This window comes from Xenopus laevis, chromosome 3L (genome assembly GCF_017654675.1).
Source record: "Xenopus laevis strain J_2021 chromosome 3L, Xenopus_laevis_v10.1, whole genome shotgun sequence".
Classification (NCBI taxonomy): Eukaryota; Metazoa; Chordata; class Amphibia; order Anura; family Pipidae; genus Xenopus; species Xenopus laevis.
The window spans coordinates 110,817,517-110,840,291 of NC_054375.1; the positions used below are offsets into that span (position 1 = coordinate 110,817,517).

The following is a 22,775-nucleotide window of genomic DNA, read 5'->3' on the forward strand; positions in this document are numbered from 1 at the left end:
ATAAGTAACATACAAATTCAACTTAAGAACAAACCTACAGACCCTATCTCGTACATAACCTGGGGACTTTCTATATACAGTGTCAGACTGACCCGGTGGGCCCAACCCTCATGGGCCACCACCAGGCCAGACCCCTTCTCCCGAAGACCCCTGCCTTCATGCGTGTGCCCGAGAGGCGCGTCAGAGTAGGGGGGCAGGGGGGCCCTGGACAGCAGTCCCGCTGGGCCCCGGGCCCCCCAGTCCGACCCTGCCTTTATAAATATGTGTGTGTGTGTATAGATGTGTGTACACTTTTCTATATATCATAAATAATAATCAGTATGTAGTGATGTGTATTAGGTGTATTAGAATTGGAATGTGAAGAACTTCCATGCAATGTGCACATCTTGTGCCAATGTTGCATGCTTGTAATAATAATGTCTCTTTAATTCCTCTTACTTTCAGCAACCCTTTTTGCCCAAAACAATAAACATTTGCTGTGTAAATTATTGATAGCCTTTAGTTCACAAAGGGAGCTGTCAAGGAAAAGAAAAAAAATGACATTAGACCATTTATGCCAAACCTGGAATCTGGGGTAGGCAAAGGGAAAAAAAAGAGTCCAATCTTTTGATGTGAGGGTGAGAAATCAGTCTGCACTAAGATATTACATATATTTTTCTGAAGTCTGAAGTCTTACATAAATCAGTCTAAAATGACAGGCCTTTTGAAGTGAACTTTCTCTGGCCTGGTAATGAGAAGTCATGCAGAATAAAAATCTCTTGTTTTGAAGTTTATCTTTTGTGATCGATTGATGTCATGAAATAGTTTTGGGTTATCTCTCTTCTTATTCTTGCAGTCCTTATATTCTGTATGGGAAAGAGAGGCAAGTGCATACACAGGAGATTTATTTGAAATATTTATTATTTTCAGCTAACATAGTATTCTACAGTATATTTATTCAGTACCTAATTGCAGTCAGTACTGAGGTTCAATACCATTGGTAAGATGTCATTAGGCAAAATCATGGGGTATTATATGTATATAATACACAAAAGCCATGAATATCCTGTAAATTATATCCTTATAAACGGTGAGTAGTGATGTCATCAGTTATAAACGGTGAGTAGTGATGTAATTTCTGTCACATGACTCACTAAAATTTGTGTATTATAATAAATAAAGTACCCCCAGTTGTAAAATATGAGGATATTAGAAGTTACCTCGGAGTTCCATGACCTGTATAAAAACACTCGGCCTTCGGTCTCGTGTTTTTATATGGTCATGAAACTCCTCGGTAACTAATAATATCCTTATATTTTACAAGAGGGGGTACTTTATTCACTATATATTGTATTTCTATCACACCTGGGTGTTGCCTGTTGTTAAGGCAGTAAACTCTATTTTAGCCATAACCTCTAGATCCCAGATTCCCTCGAGCACTAACTGGCTGCAGGTTCATTCAGTACTTGCTGTCCAATTTTTTACACAGTCAAAATGTACATAAATAGGAATAGATATTTACAGTAGATCTGGACTTTTATGGCAATCCTACTTTAGGTTGCTTAAAAATTAAGCTTGGCTTTATCTTTTTCTGAGTGATCCTATTCATTATTTAAATTTTGTTAAATTGATTTTTGGGTGAAAGAAGTTCAAAGTATTGTAGAATATATGCTGATATTGGCCTAAGCTATATGTGTTAAATTTCACAAGTGGAGATCAGAGCTAATGTTGTCAGAGCTGTATATATGTAGAGTTCACTTGTGAAATCTAAAGGTGATGTGGCAGTTGTAGGTTTAGATCCAGCTTTTCCAGGAAAAAGCTGAGAACATGAAGTTTGTGCCTCAGGTTAAAGGCATGTTTTAAGCTCTTGGCTCTTGCTCATTGCAAGCAGTGCAATACAGGAAAGGTAGTAAGGTACAGCACATTTTAGTTATATTTTATAGAAAGGAATTTCTTTGTAACATGCCAAAATATTGGAATTAATGAATGACCAAATCATACCAAAATCAGTTTGATCATCTTTTTGTTGCATGGTTGCAGGCAACAGTTTTTTGGTCTTCATAAATAACTGTTAGAAAAAAATAGGTGGTATTTGAACAAAATATGTAAGCTCACGTGGCATATCAAGGTCCCTCACTGTATGTGAGCACTGCTAATTATTATTCTAAATCTGTAGTGCATTTAAAATCAAATCCCCCAGCAACAGTATAGCTTAGTAGTAAGACTGTGTTGCACTTAGCCTTAATGCAGAAGCTCTAACGAGAAATTAAGGAGCTTTAAATCCCCAGCTAATTAAGATACACCAGTAAGGACTTTGTTGTTCTAAAAGTTGAATGGCAGCTGAAAGCAATTTTGGCAATTACCAACATTCCGTCTATTCCACACTGTAGTGTTGACCATCTGAAAGAAGCACCCAACATTACTATGCACTGGTAGTCATTTTCCTTTGCTTTGTGCAAAAAGAATAGTTTTTTTTTTATTGTTTCTAGCAGCTGGTCTACTCTAGGATGTAGGTCAGACCAAGTGCTGGTATGTGAGTGCTTCTAGCAGCTGATCAACTGTACAGCATAGATTGAGTTTACTGCTCTTGCATTTACAGTAGGGATGCACTGAATCCAAGGTTTGGGATTCAGCCAAGATTAAGCCTTTTTCAGCAGAATTCGAATTTGGCCTAATCCAAGTGCCTGGCTGAACTGAATCTGAATCCAAAAAATCATGTGACTTTTCATCATACATGCAAGGAAGTAAAAAAATGTTGAGCTGCGCACGGGTCTCTTTAGGCTGAATCTTTCACAAAGAGTTTGAGATTCGGCCGAATCCTAAAATAGTTTGTGTGTGTATTCTCAAAACAGATCTGTTCCTTTTCAGAGCTTTTAACTGGTTTAAACAATGGTTTGCCAGCTCATATTAAAAAGTAGTTGCAGCTGAGTTCAAAAAGATGCCCTAACTTTAAATTACAGCAAAAGATTCAAGTACAACCCCTAGTCTATGTTGAACAGTATTCCTAATCAATAAACTAAAGCTCAAAAGGATTTGGAAAATAGATATACTAGAGGGCTGATTCACCAAGGGTCAAATATCGAGGGTTAATTAACCCTCAATATTCGACTGGGAATTAAAATCTTTCGACTTTGAATATCGAAGTTGAAGGATTTTAGCACAAATCGAAATGATACATTCTGTATCATACAACAGAAGGATATGTAGACATCACCTAAGCACTCTAATCCCTATTTTCCCTGTTCAGAGAAGTGCAAACAAGAGTGCATTGCTTAAATATCAAAGCCCATCCAAAAGATGACCTATAGCAAATTTTCTAGTTCATAACTGTTATGTGTAGTCCAGGCTGGATCTTTTATATCATACATTTAGATATAGAAATATGTTCTGATTTGCTAATTTTATGGTTTGTAATTAGAAAGGGAAACTAAAGGCAGGAATTTCCTTGGGCTACTTTCCCTGTCTACGGTGGTGGTCTATAAATTTGAAATCACATGTCCTGTGATTAAACCTTGATCTGAAACAGGCGACACATTTTTGCTGTTGTAAAATGGTCCATCTAGTTCTGCATGAGGTATTCAAAAACATCAGATGAGATTTATGCATTGGTCAATTGATATAGTTGTAACATAAAAGAAGTTTAGTGAAGGCCTTGCCATCCATTGCCATCAGTATTAACATTAACATTCAAGTTATCAATATAATGCATCCCAGCATGCCCCTTAAGTGCTGCAACTAAAGGGCAAATGCCATGTTCACACCCACATTCTACTCACAAACACCCTGGTAAATACTCTGCACACTGTCACCTTATAGTGGAGCATTACAAATTCAGAATAACGCTGAGAGGTGCACAGAGAACGAGGTGCACAGAAAAAGAGAGTGGCCTTTGTTATATCTCAGAAATGTAGACAGGTTTTCCAGTCTCCTCCTATTTCCCAAGGCAGCAACATTCTGACATAAAACATAACACAGCTTATGCAAATATGGAACAGCCTTGTAGAGAAACACAAGTGAAAAGAGGCATAAAATACAGACTTCTGTTGCAGTGATGCGGGTGGTGGTGACAATGATGGACCAAGGCACCAACATACTAATTTTTTTTATGGCTTTTACTTATGATCCTACAGGCACATTGTACTTTCCTTATGCACTCCAATTTTACAAGATGCAATAAGTATCCTATACTGTTGCCCATTTGTGCCTAGAAGTAACCCACTTTCTTCTAAGGCTAGGACAAATGTTGTGTTTCTACACAGGCCAAGAATCTGCTCCTCAGCTGCTTCTTCACTGTTCCGGATACATTGCCTCTGCTCGGGTTCAGGCAGACGAGGTGGATTTTGGAGTGTTTCAGTGCCAAAATCTATTGAGTCTACCTGCAACCAAGTGGTGGCAATGGAACAGTGGAGGAGCAGCAGAGGAGTGGATTCTCGGCCGGTGGAGAAACACAACAGCTCACCTTGCTTTCTGTGCAGGCCAAGATTTGCTATGTCTGTCTGTAGCCTAAGCAAGTAAGGGCAAGTACCTCCTGTATCTCATAACATGTGCCACTTTATCTTTGTCACTGTGTATATTTTTGTGACTGTGCATATTTATTTTTATCTACTGCACTTTGCATTATCCTGTGTTTGCATTATAACTGTATTGCAAAATATATAATACTGCATACACAGTAGCTCTATATAAATAAAGATATACATACAGGCATGTGAATTTGCTTAAAGCTTTATATTGCATTCTCAGATGTGTTTCTCAGTGAAATCTTAGGCATTTTTCCACTGCTATTTATTTATTTATTGCTTTGTTTGGCTGCTGTTTTCTTTTTGTCCCTCTCCCTGTATTTGCACAGACCACAGACTCCTCTAATTGTTGTTTATTATTTGGTATTAAGAAAATGGGTTTGTCTGGGCTGTGGTGGATAATAAGTCCGGGAGTTGGTTTGAGATGTGGGAGGTGAGTGAGTAGAAATATAGGATGCTGATGCATGTCAGTTGTGGGTCCACTGGCTGAGGCATCCTAAATCTGTATCTGTATCTTCTTGCAGCACATACAGTATGCATTGGCATAAAATGTTTAAGAAACAAGCCTATTGTAAATAAAAGTTTTAATTCAGGAATCATGCCTTTCACACCAGTTTATCTGTCAGTTACCACCAATTTTCTTATCTGGTGCTTTTAGGCATAGGATATTGGAATATACATGGTTACATGGGTGTGCTCAGTTTTTAAATGTGGGGCTCATATAAAAACACTGGGCAAGTTTGCTCCTGGGCAGTAACCAATGGCAATCAGATATTAGCTTTGATTGCTCTTCTTGCAGCTGAACAGCTAATCCCTGATTGGTTTCTCTCGGTTACTGCCCAAGTGCAAATTTGCCCAGTCTTTATAAATGAGCCCATGTGTGTGTATAAAAAACTTACAAGCAGTCATCACAGGGCCAGGCCACCAACCCCACCAAAGGGGAGAGAGGCGAACCTGACGGAGGAGAACGCAACGGAGGGGAGATACGGGGGGGGGGTGACAAGAGGAAGGGTGGGACAGAGGGGAGGGTAACAGGAGGGAGGGAAGAGTGAGGGAGGGGTGGGCGGGTGACAGGAGGGAGGGGAGTGCGACGAAGGGTAGGGTGACAGGAGTGAGGGGAGAGCTAAGAAGGGTAGGGTGACAGGAGGGAGGTGAGAGCGACGGAGAGGAGGGTGACAGAAGGGAGGGGAGAATGACGGAGGGGAGGGTGACAGAGGGAAGGAAGGAGAGTAAGGAGAAGGCAGAAGACAATTTTAGAGGTAGCTGACCAGCTCCTCCCTATTGCTCCCTAGGCAGCTGCCTCTTCTACCTACCCATAGTTCGAGACCTGCCTGGGAGTCAATAAAATGACCTAATTTTGTCAGCCTTTTATGTTATTATATAAATACATTTATTTTCCTTATAATGGACTTTCAGACTGACAAATATCAAAGGCTTTTAAAGTGGTGCTTTTTTTTTTCTTGCACTTTTTTAGCTGTGAAAAAAAACAAGTGCAACATCTGCTAAATTCTTTGTGTTCATGTTGTAAAATTGTGTTTTTTATTTAAATTTTAGAGATATGTAGAAAACGCCAATATTATGGCCTGTTACAATGAGCTGATCCAGTTCGAATTTGGAGAAGTACTTGCACAATTTAAACTAAGGTGAGAGATCTGTAAATAACTGTATGTACCCCAATGTGTGTGTGTACAAATGTGGCTGCAAAAACACCAGCACATTGACCCTACTTTATTCATGTTGCACTGTATTGCATAGCATAGGGTATGTGTTCTATTGGTGGCAGACAGTGGGTACAGAGTTAACACAATGGATCATATATTGTCCGTCCAACATCATGGCACTTGGGTTTGGTGACCTTGTCCCTGCAATAGAAAGTATATCCCTGTGCATGCAGTCTGCCAGGCTTTAGAGATACAAGGGACAGAAGCCATACCTCACAACTGTACAGCTTTTGACAGCTCAACCAGTAGTCCCGTGTTTGTACTGGAAAACCCCGACTTTCTCTGCACTGAACAGCCAGAAAAAGAAACAAAGTTTCTAACTTAATTGGCTTTTGGCAGAGAGCCCAGAACAGCCTCCAAGGTGCAAGATGCTTTGTAACAATTTTGAGATAAGCAAATAAGTAATAACTTTAAAAAAACACAGAAATATGTTCAAACTTTCATAACCTTCCAAATTTTGTAATTATGAGCATGGTAATTAGGGGGTGTGGTCATAAAATGGGCGTGGTCAAAAATGTTGCCGCACTACGCAAGGCTAATTTTTTTGTCCCTCTTTTTATTTCCCTAATGTTGGGAGGTATGCAGAAGCACACAGTAAGGCACAGAGCTCAAACTTTATTCTTTATCATGCTTCATTTGTATTTGTTCAAGACTGACGTATTTATACCTGTATGTACCTTGCTGCTTAGTGCACCTCATTCTGGCTGCAGTGCTGACACTAAGGAAAATAAATTGTTCAGTATAAGGGAATAGCAAGCTAGTGATCCTCACGCACACTCCAACCTGCTTTACATATGTCTAAGTATGTGTATATTTATTTAACATCCCAGGTATTCACTGGTATTTGAGTAAGACCAGACACTACGACTTATTTCTAATCAAGCAATTTGTCATTTTTCAAACCAGGGACTTTTTTAGGGGCAGAGAAAAACCAGGCACCACTGTCCCTAAAAAATAACAGGTTCCAAGTCTGCATTATATGATTCTCTAGTGCTTGTGTTTGTTGCAAAACCACACAATTAGGCCTGGAATGTGCCTTTTGTGCTGAACGTGTGAAAAGCCAATATAGTTTATAAAGCTCATGGCACATGATTATTTAATGGTATAGACTGACGTAGCACAACCCTATAATCTCCCTGACTCCAAGCTACTGGAAATCCATACAGGAAATCCTTCCTAAAACTCACACGTGACCGCCTCTCTAGCATCACAATCCATGGAGCCTGACACCATTAACTCTCTGAGTACCACACACAATTATAGTATCCTTCACATATATGTATGTAAACAGCCCCTTTAAAGAGGTTGTTAACATTTGTATAATGAAAGCAAATTTAATTCTAAGCATCTTTTCCATTTTCATTCATAATGAATTACAAATGTCTGTGAGTTTGAAGTTATTTGCAGACATATTTGTTTTGGAAGCAAAATTGGTAGTTCTCTTGCAATATCCCGGCCTGCTGGTTCTGACTACATGTACAGGACATGAAGCACTGTTGCAGGATTCAGCTCTCTCCAGCCAAGACTCCTATTTTCTCAAAGAGTTACTGAAACCGGAAATTGAACCTTTTTTTACATCTGCCATATAATTGACTTTGCATGCTTCTTATAATTTTGCCATAAAGTATTTGCCCAATGCAATAAAATCAGCCTCACAGCATCCTTATCACTCCCTTGTAGATAGATAGCATCTTGGACAGTGGCGTAACTACCAGGAGTGCATATAATATATATATATATATATATATATATATATATATATATATATATATATATATATATATATATATATATATATTAAAAGATTTAAAGTCAGAGACACAATTACAAGTAATTTTCATTTAACTGTGGATTAGGAAGATTATACAGGATGTAAATTAACTTCCCCTTTAAGAATGATGACTCACAAACTCTTGCTTCCCATCTGTTGTGTGCCCTTACATCAGCACAGCTGCATGGAAAGATATATGACCACAGGATTCTGGGAAGCTGTTAAGCCACATAAATGGCGAAATGCTTGCAGCCGTGACCATGGAAACATAACGTATCTTTTAATTTCATAATGAATATATTTTAGGATTCTTATAATATAATAATATAGTCTTATACAGTATAAACATTTTGATGATCATCTTAAAGGAATAAAAAAATGAGTATGGCGTCACTGGATGCCTTTCAGGTTTGTGTAGAAAACATTAAATGGGTTGTTCACCTTGAAATTAACTTGTAGTATGGTATAGAGCAGGGATCCCCAACCTTTTGAACCCATGAGCTACATTCAGAAGAAAAAGTAGTTGGGGAGCAACACTAGTTTGATAAATGTTCTTGGGGTGCCAAATAAGTGCTGTGATTGGCCATTTTAGCCCCTATGTGGATTGTCAACCTACATTGAGGCTCTGTTTGGCAGTACACCTGTTTTTTATACAACCAAAACTTCCAAGCCTGGAATTCAAAAATAAGCTCCTGCTTTGAGGCCACTGGGAGCAACAGCCAAGTGGTTGGTGAGTAACGTGTTGCTCACGAGATACTGGTTGGGGATCACTGGTATAGAGAGTGATATTCTGAGACAATTTGCAATTGGTTTTCGTTTTTTATTATTTGTGGTTTTTGATTTTTGTGGCTTTTTATTCAGCAGCTCTCCAGTTTGCAATAACCGCAATCTGGTTGCTAGAGTCTAAAATGAAGCTAGCAACCATATACTGATTAGAATAAAAGACTGGAATAGTAACAGGAGAGAGCCTAAATAGAAAGATGAGTAATACAAAGTGCAATAATACATTTGTAGCAAGTTTTAACTTATCAATTGAATTTGACCCAAAGCTAGTGTTCATTGGCCACACCAAAAGTAGAGCATATTGGAACAGGTCTGCAATTATCTAAAATGATCTCAACCTTCCAGGTTCCTGTATAATCTGATTGGAATTCTGATTGGATGAACCTCACTGGAAAATTATGCCATTGGGCTGTATCATATTAGCTTTGCTATACGACTTTGCTGCATTAAGTAATATCTTGTGTGGGCAAGGGTGAACTAGGAGATAGGTACAACATTGCACACAATCTATCATGTACTCACCTTCATTCATTTAAATGTGAAAAAAAAAAAGCTTTTTGGTGGTGGTTTTTCCTTTAAATAAAAAAGTGCATTATTAATGCATCTGGTTTCTCTCTTAAGGGCTTGTAATTCGCTATTTACTACATTAGAAAAAAGTCAAGAAGCCATTGAAATTACAAGTGAGGATCATATAATACAGGTATGTCCCAATAAAATTCAGATTGCATTGCTTAATCTGTATATGTGTAATGCCAACACTAGATTGTTTAGTTAAAACAGAACAGAAATAAGCACAAACTGTATCAAACACGATTTTTAAATTTGCACCAGTGAATGATACAGTATATTTATATATATTCATGCTGTACTTACCACTCAATTGGTCTTTCTTTCAGTATGTGAATCCTGCTTTTGAAAGCACGATGGGTTATCAGAAGGACGAATTAATTGGGAAGGAATTAACTGAAGTGCCTATTAATGAAAAAAAATCTGATTTCTTAGATACCATTAATTGTTGCATCAAAACGGGAAAGGTAAAAAAACCTCTTATTTCTTTATAGTGAAAAAATTAAATGAATACATGAGGTGTTTGTTCATGTGTAGAAGACCCTTATACATTTTAAGGTGAACCAAATGCAGTGGTTCAGTGTATGATAAGCTGGCCCAGCTACCCCTGATCTAGTTACTCTCATTTTTTATATGGGAAATAGATATACACAAAGTTCCATCTTTAAACCACCCTCCTTTTTATTGCTACTCTTAAAAAATCTGCATTCTGCTCCACTGTAATACAAAGCCATAGAGCTCAATAAAACAAATGATAATTGTGGGTGCCTAAAATACATACTGTTTTTTATTAAGAATTGATGGTTTTATTGTTAGGGGCAGATTTACATATGGTCGAATATCGAGGGTTAATTAACCCTCGATATTCGACTGCCAAATGTAAATCCTTCGACTTCGAATATCTTACCGCAAATAGTTTTCGAAGGATTTTAATCCATCGATCGAAAGATTTTCCTTCGACCAAAAAATTGTTAGAAAGCCTATGGGGCTTCACCACTAGTTCAGGCCACTATAGAAAGTATATCTTTAAGTCAGTCTGGAAGCCGGTATTGATGGAATGGAATGCAGACGTTTATATAGCCTTAAAGGTAAGATATTGCTGCCAATGGCTTTCGAGGATTTACAGTTATGGGATCCTTTATCCAGAAACCCATTATCCAGAAAGCTCTGAAGTACAGGATGACCACCTCCCATAGACTCCATTTTAACCAAATAAAAAATATTTCAGTTTTTTTCGGTAATAATAAAACCGTACCTTTTATTTGATCCTTAGATATAATGAATCCTTATTGGAGACAAAGCAACCGTATTGGGTTTATTTAATATTTAAATGTTTTTTTTAGTAGACTTAAAGTATGGAGATCCAAATTACGGAAAGGCCCCTTATCTGGAAAACCCCAGGTCCTGAGCATCCTGGATAACAGGTCCCATACCTGTACTAGTCTCCAGATGCAGCTGTGTAAAGCATGGATCTTGCCATGTATAACGGCCAGCTTTATCCCTGAATGTGCCAATAAGCCTGCAGGGGAGATAGATGAGGGTATTCAACATTTCCTCGTATTACATCAGTTATTCTGCTGAAGGGAGCTTTTATAGCGTGCCTAGCTTTAGAACTTTTCAGATTCAGGTGTCATGGAGTTATCCATGTGTTATAGACATTCATACAACAAATAAAACCTCCGCACGTGATTAGATACCCTTATAAACTCACTAAAGACACAGGTCCATTATTATTATCATTAACATTATGATCCATCAAACCTAATTGTCTTAAAAAAGGTTGAGCTTTTGTCTGTTGCTATAGACCAGCAATATTTGATTGTTTTGCTATCAAAATTCCATTCCCATTGTGTTTATCCCTAGTTCTAAGCTTTTCCACTCAAAAATAGTAATTTTATTACATAACATGATAAAATATTTAATTTGAAATATTTGAAAGAGTGATTGGCACGGCCCGTGTCCCAAATCTCCGGAAACATTGATGAAAGCTGTAATTGCATGGAGAGAGCAGTAGCATGACTGATCCTAATACTCTGCTCACTTTCACAGGAATGGGAAGGTATTTACTATGCCAAAAATAAAAATGGTGACAATATCCAGCAAAATGTGAAGATAGTTCCTGTTTTTGGTCATCGGGGGTATGTAAAAGCAGCGCATTAATATGTATTAGGTTTTTATTAAGATCTGAAAAGCAAATATATAAGACTTTGGTTGTTTATATGGCTATTTTCCTAGTCAAATTACATATCTTTAAAGGTAATAGTCTGAGAAATGCCTGGTTGCTGCTATGCTGAATGATTCTAGTACAAAGGTACACATACGTAGGAAGTTGACAGGCACTAATAGTGGAACAGGTATATGGTTCGTTATCCAGAAAGCTCAGAATTACTGAAAGCCTGTCTCCCATAGATTTCTATTTTAACCAAATAATCCAAATCTTTAGAAATGACGTAAATCTTTCTCTGTAATAGTAAAACTGCCTTGTACTTGATCCCAACTAAGATATAGTTAATCCTTATTGGAAGCAGAACCAGCCTATTGGGTTTATACTTCTAGTATACTAGTAGATGGTTATCAAAATTACGGAAAGATCCGTTATACGGAAAACCCCAGGTCCTGAGAATTCTGGATAACAGGTTTCATGCCTTTACTGGTTTTGTTCAGACAGTAGACTTTAACAGATCCTGTAACAGATCAATCAAAGCTATTGGTATAGAGCGTAATTAATCTAAGCAATAACTTTAAAATACATGTCTTAGACTTGGAAGCAATGGCCGTTTTACTCAACAGCAGAAGCCTTGCCAAACATTGAATGTCATAAATCCTGATTGATGACTATAAGATGTATTGATGTCTGTCTATATTTAGTAACTAATAAATAGTCCTCTGTGGATGGTACAAATACATTTTTAATGTTGGATCATCTTGTGTTTAAGCTTTAGTGGATCTATCAATAATAAATGCCAGTGTTTCAGAAGTGCAAATGTTATGGTGTAGGTGAGGCAGCATTATATGACTATCTCATTCAGACATATAAAGAGAGAATAACCATGCTTAGGGTTGGATTGACCTGCTAGAGCTGCCAATGCTGTGCCAAAGCCATTTAGATCCCCAGCCTCGGACTCACAATGTATGTGAGCTTCTCTTGTGGTTCCTAAGGCATTCAATATTGGCTAGGAAAATATTAATTTTCTTTAATTGATATTGACACATGAACAGAGTAAGTTATTCATCACATTAATGTATGTCAGAGCATCTAATGTTGCTGCTTTGGTAAATGGGCTCTTGTTACTTGAGGTCTGGTTGTTCTATTTGTACCCAAAAATATTTCACAACTTTTCTTAGTAATTCCTAAATGAGTGCCACAGCAACAGTTTTCACAACAAACAGAATTTCCTTGCTGTAATTGGTTTTCAGGCCAAATGCTCAAGGCTAATGTACTGATCCTTGTGCAGTTATGCAAATCCTTATGTAAAAACATATAACCCTTAGGGATACAGATTGCCTTCCTCCAACTAGATGGGCATCCTTTTCCCTTTTATTGACGGATATTATTCTTCATGTATAAATACTGATGTTTGCATTGGCAGCTGAGATCCTATATCATTTTATTTCAGTAAATGAACAACCTAGTGCAGGTATGATACTAGAATAATAGATTAATAATTTCCGATTAAATGCTACGTTTACTCATAACAGTCAGCCCATGCCAGAGAAAGCATTGCAGCGTAAATTGGTTCATTGGTCTGTGTCCTATTTTCTTTACAGTAAAATCAGACACTATGTGTCTATAAGCCACCCATGCAGTGACAACAACAAGGTATGTACATTGATTTTGTACACAAGAGATTGTGCTTTTGTTTTAACGCTTCAAACTGACTGTTGCTTTTTGTTTGCAGGCAGAAAAACAATGTGAGAGAGTTCAGGCCGAATCTCAAACAGGTTTGTTGAAGTGGAATTCAACCAGAATGTATTATGGGGCACTATTAATAATTACTGGATATTTATTGTTTGCCTAGTCGTGCTAGTTACAATTGGTCTCACGTTTTAAAAATGCAGCCGCTGTGGCGTTTTAAAATGATGATTAAACTATGATCCATTGGCACTATAGGCTATATTTACTCACTGATACAGATTTTGTATACATACACTTTAGCTGCTCATATATAAGAGCTTATATTTGGGTTTGCAGATGTTAGATAGCAAATACCCAGCATCCTTGGCCATCATGTCTGGAGGTAAATTGTAGTTCCACAGCTGAAAGACCCCAGGATCCCCATATTTGTAGTACAATTTGTATCCAGTGTTTCAAGGTGATTCCCATTTTATTATTCTGCCATAGGGATCTGTATGGTTCCACAAGGTCCTTACTGTACGGTTCTTCTAGGTGCCTACTGTATCTTTGTCTATACTACAAGAATTCCAGGTTTTCACTTTAAGAATAGAAACGTATTAAACAAACCCAATAATCAAAAAGATAATATATGTTTACTTGGAAACAACATATATTGTTACATAAATGAGAATAGTGTTGGAAAACCTGGTTTACTTTAATTACAAAAGCGTTATATCCCACATGTCTGCTTGCAACTGGTAGACAAGGCCCTTTTTGCTTTTTTTCTACCTCTGTGATTATAGTGCAGTTTTATGTAAAGGGGACATATACTGTATCCACCCAGACAAACTATCCTACAACTGATTAGAATGCTCTGCTAAACACTATTGCAATTTAAATTTACAGTTTTACACTGCTAATATCATGAATTTGTAACATAAGTGCCTCCTTTGCAGTCTGGTTGGCCAGCCATACCCCTCCGTGCAGATTCTGTCCAGCGGAGTTCTGAAATCTGTAACTCAGCAACTGAAGCCTCTGATGTTATATTTAGCCATCTGTCTGGACAGAAAAGAGGGGGCGCTCCAGTTATAAATTCATTATATTAGCACTGTTTGTGAATTCCCCTTTTTCCCCAGCCTGTAAACCAATTATTGGTGTTATCCAGAATGCTCGGGACCTGGGGTTTTCTGGATAATGGATCTTTCCGTAATTTGGGTCTTCATGCCTTAAGTCTACTAGAAATTCATTTAAACATTAAATAAACCCAATAGGCTGGTTTTGCTTCCAAAAAGGATTAATTATATATTAGTTGGGATCAAGTACAAGATACTGTTTTATTATAACAGAGAAAAGGGAAATCATTTTTAAAAATTTGGATTATTTGGATAAAATGGAGTCTATTCCGTAATTCGGAGCTTTCTGGATATTGGGTTTCCGGATAAAGGATCCTATACCTGTACAAGTATAGGATCCGTTATCCGGAAACCCATTATCTAGAAAGCTCCAAATTATGGGAAGGCTATTTCTTATAGACTCAATTTAAATCAAATAATTAAAATGTTTTAAAAGTACCTGTATTTCCCTTTTCTCTGTAGTAATAAAACAGAAGTTTGTAGTTGATCCCAACTACAGTCATATGAAAAATGTTGGGAACCCCTCTCAGCCTGCATAATAATTCACTCCAATAGTGATTGGTATGTCTTTCATTTCCCAGGAACATCTGAGTACTGGGGTATTTTCTGAAAAAAGATTTTTAGTGAAGCAGCATTCAGTTGTATGAAATTTAATCAAATGCGAAAAACTTTTTGTTAATTTAAAAGCTCAAAAATGTGGGTACCCTTGTAATTGTGCTAATTTGAATGCATGTGACTGCTCAGTACTGATTACTGGCAACACCAAATTAGTTGGATTAGTTTATTAAGCCTTGAACTTCATAGGCAGGTGTGTCCAATCATGAGAAAAGGTATTTAAGGTGACCAATTGCAAGTTGTGCTTCTGTTTGACTCTCCTCTGAAGAGTGACAGCATGGGATCCTCAAAGCGACTCTCAAAAAATCTGAAAACAAAGATTGTTCAGTATCAAGGTTTAGGGGAAGGCTACAAACAGCTATCTCAGAGGTTTAAACTGTCAGTTTCAACTGTAAGGAATGTAATCAGGAAATGGAAGGCCACAGGCACAGTTGCTGTAAAACCCAAGTCTGGAAGGCCAAAAAAATACAGGAGCGGCATATGCGGAGGATTGTGAGAATGGTTACAGACAACCCAAAGATCACCTTCAAAGACCTGCAAAAACATCTTACTGCAGATGGTGTATCTGTACATCATTATATAGTTCAGCGCAATTTGCACAAAGAACATCTGTATGGCAGAGTGATGAGAAAGAAGTAAATTTGTGTTGGGAATAGAGTTACACAACATGTTTTGTGCTATGCCCTTTAAGGGCATAGCCCAAAACATGTTGTGTAACTCTATTCCCCAATAAAGAATACTGCAGTCAAGCTTGCTGCCTCAGATTTGTTCCACAACACAAATTTATTGATTTATCTAATTGGGATATCGAACGCAGGATATCCTGTGGAATTAACCGACAAAGAAACCTTGGTGAGCCGCACTTACTTCTTAATTTGATTAGAAAGAAGTCTTTTCTGCACTGACGCCACAAACAGAGTCACTTGTTGTATGCAAAAGCTCATTTAGACAAGACACATTCATTTTGGAACAAAGTGCTTTGAACTGATGAGTCAAAAATGTAGTTATTTGGTCATAATTAAAAGCAATTTGCATGGCGGAAGAAGAACACCACAGAAAAATATTCTGGAATGGCTGTCACAGTCCCCCGACTTGAATATCATAAAAAATCTATGTGATAATTTGAAGCAGGCTGTCCATGCTCGGCAGCCATCAAATTTAACTGAACTGGAGAGATTTTGTATGGACGAATGGTCAAAAATACCGCCATCCAGAATCCAGACACTCATCAAAGGCTATAGGAGGTGTCTAGAGGCTGTTACATTTGCAAAAGGAGGCTCAACTAAGCATTGATGTATGAGGTGCAGCGGCTGCGGTGAATGTGTGGATCCCTTCCTGGAGGTCTGTAGTGCAAAGACCGTCATCTGACGTGGTATCTATACGGAACCGCAGCGGAGACACTACCATACGCTACTACACGGAGCCGCAGTGGGGTTACTTATGGGTGTTTGTTGGTCTGTAATATTTTACAGTTGAATAAGGCAGGTTACTTTGGGAGACGCAAATATCCCACTGAAATGCAATATAGGGCGATGGCTTGTCTGCCTTTCCCGCAAATCTAGACGACCCTGTCCACCCACTTATTATTGGACTGTCCGTGTATGCTTGGTTTTCACTGCAGGCTTATCCCCATAACACTCAATAGTGTATTACACTTACATTTCAAGGATACTTGGACTATATGGGGTACCTTATTTAATTGGTGAATTATGTATTCTACAGACCCTGGGATGTACCCACATTACGCTTTGCTATAACTAATTTGGATATCATTATTGGATACCCTGAGACCACCCATTTACTTACCAATTGGAATTATCTTACACCATTGGAGCATTTGGTCTAGTCCTTAAGGACACACGTCACCTCATACAATAGCATATTATTGCTATTTGTACTAGTGCATGCATCTATATTATATCAAGGGATCCCTTTTGCACATGCAGCGCTGCTCAATTTAATTTTAATTGTAGATATTGGCATAGTGTTGAATAAATATTGCCTTTTATTTCATCATATGTGTAGGTGTTATTCACTCCTAATTGAGCTAATTGGAACCACATGGGCAGGGGGATAAGTCCCATTTTGTTGTATATAGATTTAAGTATTGATGTAATATCTCTGTTGGGTGCCCAAATTTATGCACCTGTCTAATTTTGTTATGATGCATTTTGCATATTTTCTGTTAATCCAATAAACTTTATGTCACTGCTAAAATACCACTGTTTCAATAAGGCATGTTATATATTAAAAGGAAGTTGCCACTTTGAAAGATCAGCCAATGATAAACAAAACTCCAAAGAATTAAGAGGGGTTCCCAAACTTTTTCACATGACTGTATGTTATAAAAAATCCTTATTGAAGCCAAAGCAGTCTTATTGGGTTTATTAAATGTTTAAATGATTTTCTTAGACTTAAGGTATGAATATCCAAACTTCTATCAGTGCAAAGTCTGCAGCATATATTATTGGCACCTTTATTTCAAGTTAGTCTAGGTCATCACTATTTGACTTTTTTAGTCAAACTGATACTAAAGTAACAGTTCAGTATAAAATAAAAACTGGGTAAATAGATAGGCTGTGCAAAATAAAAACATTTTCAATATAGTTAGTCAAAATGTAATGTATAAAGGCTGGAGTGACTGGATGTCTAACATAACAGCCAGAACACTACCTCCTGCTTTGCAGCTCTCTTGGTTTCCACTGATTGGTTACCAGGCTGTAACCGATCAGTGACTTGAGTGTGGTCACATGGGTCATATCTGTTGCTTTGGAATCTGAGCTGAATGCTGAGGATAAATTGCAAACTCACTGAACAGATACTGTATGTCCCATGTGGCCCCCCTTAAAGTCACTGACTAACTCAGAGTTAGAGAGCTTAAAAGCAGGAAGTTGGGTTCTGTTCTGTTCTGTAACACACCTGCTGAGTCCAGCCTTTTTATACATTACATTTTTTCCTAACTAACTATATTAGAAACATTTTGCACAGCCCATCTATTTACCCAGTTTTTATTTTTACACAGGACTGTTCCTTTAAGTATAACTAGTCTTCCAGTATATCACCCTTCTTAAACACATCACCCTCCTTAAACACGTGTATGAATCCAATATGTTTCCAACTGTATGAAACCCTAGGTTAAACAACTGAATGCTTGGCCATGTAACTTGCAACTTGTGTGTAATGTGTGTGTTGTGAATAGGATCATGTAAAGATAGTACACACAAATAAGGGTAGTGACTCTCTTGCTGGTTTTCCATTATTAAAAATAATTATTTCCTTGTAGATATCCAGACCTGTAGACACAAGGACAGACGGAAAGGTTCCTTAGATGTCAGATCAACCACATCCAGGGGAAGTGATGGTATGAGAGTCATAATTCAGTGCAAAAATGTTTAACTTTGTTTTTATTTTCCATTTTTTTCACACTATCAATTGCAGTTTTTACATTTAGTATTGATCATTTGTCGTGTATACTGCATTTCCAGAAAAGAAAAGAAATTATTAACATAAAAGTATAAATCAAAATAGATTTCAAAACAAACTTTTCAGCAGCAGGTTAATCTAGGTACTCCATTAGGTTGTCACTTGGATATTTTAACAATGCTGTTAGACAATATCTGTATATATAATAATATATAACAATATCCCTTGTTTCCACTTCTATCACCCCTTCATTGTTTAACTATCTCTTATCTTCATTATGTTCTCAGAACCTCTTTCCCAACCTTTCCATCAGTCCACTTTCTGTCAGTCTTATTTTGTCTCACCTCACCTTTGCTCTTAGGTTCTTCCAGCTATCCAACCATCTTTTTTGTTCTCTTTGCTTCTTTTCCTTTTTTAAAAAATAAATTTCCTTCCTTTTTTTTAATCTTCCATTATGGTTTATTTCTGCTTTGTGGCTGGTATTTCATATCAGCTTTTCTCACCTTTTAGATTTTATTCCCCTACCAATAATCTCCTTCTTCCCTGGAACTCTACCTGCTATTGGCCTGGTACTTGCCTTCCCTTCTTTCTTTCACATTCTCTCAGACAAACTTCATTAGACTTAAATTATTCTCTTTCCCTGGATTGCCCTTAGCCCTCTTTTATTTTCCATTCTGACATTATACATTCCTGCAGAGCTACATCCTCCCAGTCTGTTAGGAATGTGCCATGCTATGATTTGGATAAGGTGGCAGGAGTTTACATAGTTACATAATTGACCAAAGTCCATTTAGTTCAATCCCTCCAAACAAACCCCAATTCATATATTCATACAGGCTTTATTCTCCTTACTTGTACTGGGAGGTTTGTAACATACACCAATGATAAATGTCTTGGTAACCTTAAAGGAACAGTTCAGTGTTAAAATAAAAACTGGGTAAATAGATAGGCTGTGCAAAATAAAAATTGTTTCTAATATAGTTAGTTGGCCAAAAATGTAATGTATAAAGGCTGGAGTGACTGGATATGTAACATAATAGCCAGAACACTACTTCCTGCTTTTCAGTTCTCTAACTCTGAGTTAGTCAGTGACTAAAAGGGGGCCCACATGGGACATATCTGTTCAGTGAGTTTGTAATTGATCCTCAGCATTCAGCTCTGATTCAAAAGCAACAGTTATGACCCATGTGGCCCCCCTCTTGTCACTGATTGGTTACTGCCTAGGCAGGAAGTAGTGTACTGGCTATTATGTTACACATTCACCCACTCCAGCCTTTATACATTACATTTTTGGCTAACTAACTATATTAGAAACAGTTTTACATACACAGCCTATCTATTACCTACCTGGACTTCCACACCCCTGCAGTATGATCCCCTTTCATAAAGACAAATAATCTGCCTTTTTTATCCCTCTGCCCTTCTTTAAAGGGTGTAACCATCTAATTTACCTCCCAGCCACTTTCACCCCACCACTCTGTAATATCAATTATATCATAATTTCCTGAATGGTGGGGAAACACAAGTGGCACAAAGTTGCCCGAATTTCCATGCAAGGAAACTTGGGCTACTTTGGAAAACTGTAGAGCAATGTATGTTTCCTCACTGGTGATTTGCATTTTAGCCTGTGGGAAGGAAACAAGGGACGTTTTATCATGAGTGACAAAATGTCCCATCTGCCATTTTACTTATCCATTCTTTTTCCTAGCACAGTGGACCCCCTTCCATTGAGGTGCAGTCTGTCTCATCTATATAGGTTGTACACAGAAAAATCAGCCCAGTGCTCTAGGAACACAACGCCTTCTTTCATACAGCATGACTTTCGTCACAGATTTACCTCCATAAGCTCTCACTGTCTTCCAAAAGTTGCTTATGACACAGATGAAATTTCTGAAAACATTACATTGCAAGACCTTTCCTTAATCTTAGTTCCTATGGTTGAGTTTCAAAACTCCTGATCAACTTTGGACTTTCTCATTGCAACTCAATGCCAGTGACAGTTTTTTTTCTGCCAAAACAACCACTTTACTGTCACACTCCTTTTAACGATGGCCAACTAAAGCCCTCCCTTTCTGCTGTTGTTAGCCTTCTCCTATAAGGACTGTTAAGAATTGTAGCGTACTACAATTGTTCTGTTCCAAATGCAAGTTGCCTTTGATTAATCACCCTAGGAGCATTCTTTTCAGTCAGTGCATACCTGCGAGGTACCTATATGGGACTGAAATGTCATACTGAAAACTGCCTCGGTTACGCAGCTTTGCTTAACATATTCTTACTTTTGAGAAATTTGTGAACAGTTTTGAGAAATTTGTGAACAGTTTTGAGAAATTTGTGAACAGTTTTGAGAAATTTGTGAACATTTTTTTGTGAAAATGACAATAATCTTCAAAAACAAAAAGTCAGAGAATGCCAGAGCATGTAGACAACTAATCTGTCAGTGCTGCATGTTACAAACTGTTTTTAGGAGCATCTTATACTGTGTTAATGTTTATTTGTAACCAGAAACTACGATTTCTAGGAAACTTGCATAGGCAATGGGAACATTTTTGGGCTCCGCAGTTAGACTAATACTCTTTATACTACTACTAGTACCTTCCTACCTCTCTCTCTCTCTCTCTCTCTCTCTCTCTCTCTCTCTCTCTCTCTTTCTATAATGCAAGTCCTTACTGTACTTATCTCTGATTTTTCTTTTACTTTGTTTTGCAGGTAGTTCACAGAGGCGGCATTCTTCTATGGCCAGAATACATTCTATGACCATTGAAGCCCCTATCACAAAGGTGCAGTGCCATTAACTGAATGTCCCTGGCAAGAAATAATTACTTTTTTATGTCGCACAGGGTCAAACTGCAAAGGGATCTAAGATGCACACTCCATGACAGTCAAATGATTAGTTACTATCATAAAGCAAGTTTATAAAGGTCTAGGCACCAATCATGCCAGTTTACAATAAAAGTTTATACATCTCTATAGGGTATAGTTATAGTCCCTTAAGGTTATAGTCCCTATACATCTGCTATCAAGATTGTTGATATATAGAATTATCTAACTAACATATAGAGATTAGGAAAGAATATATTCCCTTATCATGTGTGCGTGGTTTGTGTGGCTAATGCTTCATAGGAGGTTTGGATCACCTTTACATTAGCATGCATAGAGTCTATATAAAGTTAACTAAGCACATGCAGATGCACACTGTTTAACTGCACAAGAAATTGTGGTTGATTTGCTTGGCAAAACCATTACCATACCAACATCAAGAGCAACACCAGGCATTATTATAAGCATCATTTGTTTTACTGTTCAGTTGGAAGCAGATGAAGTATACTCAGGTATTCTGATCCTTGCTGTATCTGTGATAATGTGATAGCTTTTGGTCATATGGAGAAACTGACGTTTTCTGGGCTAGACAATCACCATTCAGAATGATTTGATTTTTTTATATTTTTTTATTTCTTATACACCCCCCCCCCCAAATATTTCTCTGTAGTATAGAAAAAAATGCTTTGAATCTTTGGATCTGTACCTGTATAGCAAGCTTATGGTTAAATCGATGAACCTATCAGGGAACAGGCACTTTCTAATTTATTCTTTCTTTTGTAAATTCACTCTAAGATAACTGGGCGAGTATACTTTATTCTAAACAAGCTTGAGTGGTACTTAGAGTTTTTTCTTTACATATATTTAAGGAAGTGTGGCTACACCAAGCATGAATATCGCATGAAAGATATCTTGAGATGTCATCGCATACATTTCCTGTGTTTTCTTACAGAACAGTTTTCATTTTCAGCTATTTTGTTTGTGATGAAAGTGATTGTCCACCTGTGTATTGTGCTTCTTAATCTGGCTGTAGATTTTGTCCCCAATGGACGATCGTTTGTTCCAATGGACCGACCTGCTACTAACCAATCAGATTAAATAAAGTACCAAAAATAACAAATCAGACGATGGTCTGGCCATTAATTGACATAACTGCATAAACTGGTAGAAATGCGTATATTTAATTGTAATGTCCTATAATACACATATTTGCAGTTTTTTCTAGCAGTAAACTGGAATATTAGATTTGCACTTGAATAAGAGTACTGGTACTGATTTCTGCTTATGGATAGTACTTTGACAGCAGATTAGATTTATACTTATCTAAGGCACTTCTATTAAATGTTATCATCTATTGGTCTGATATTCAATCTACCTCTGTGTTCAGCACTGTGCTTGACTAGTAGATCTGTAGATATCTAAAGTACTGTGACACAGCATTATACACTTACATAGAGCACATTTTTTTTACTAACTAGTAACTAGTTATTATTTACTAGAATAGAAGATTTGCTCCTATATACAGCTCTGTTATAGAATATTGGATCTATAGTGCTCCATGCAAGTCATTTGTGGCTATTTAAACAACTATGCTGCCTTGGAAATATAACC

The 22,775-nt window shown here is 37.5% G+C and overlaps 1 protein-coding gene across 2 annotated transcripts in view; it reads left to right on the forward strand.

The window, feature by feature from the left end:
• The window catches only part of LOC108711415 (high affinity cAMP-specific and IBMX-insensitive 3',5'-cyclic phosphodiesterase 8A), a 115,243-nt gene that overhangs the window by 74,050 nt on the left and 18,418 nt on the right, over nt 1-22,775 (forward strand). For both annotated transcript variants that reach the window (XM_018253129.2, XM_018253130.2), the window contains exons 6-13: nt 6,054-6,142; nt 9,396-9,474; nt 9,671-9,808; nt 11,391-11,479; nt 13,110-13,161; nt 13,241-13,283; nt 18,208-18,285; nt 21,054-21,124. In XM_018253129.2, coding sequence (XP_018108618.1) covers nt 6,054-6,142; nt 9,396-9,474; nt 9,671-9,808; nt 11,391-11,479; nt 13,110-13,161; nt 13,241-13,283; nt 18,208-18,285; nt 21,054-21,124 — 639 coding nt within the window. The remainder of the gene's footprint in view (nt 1-6,053; nt 6,143-9,395; nt 9,475-9,670; nt 9,809-11,390; nt 11,480-13,109; nt 13,162-13,240; nt 13,284-18,207; nt 18,286-21,053; nt 21,125-22,775) is intronic.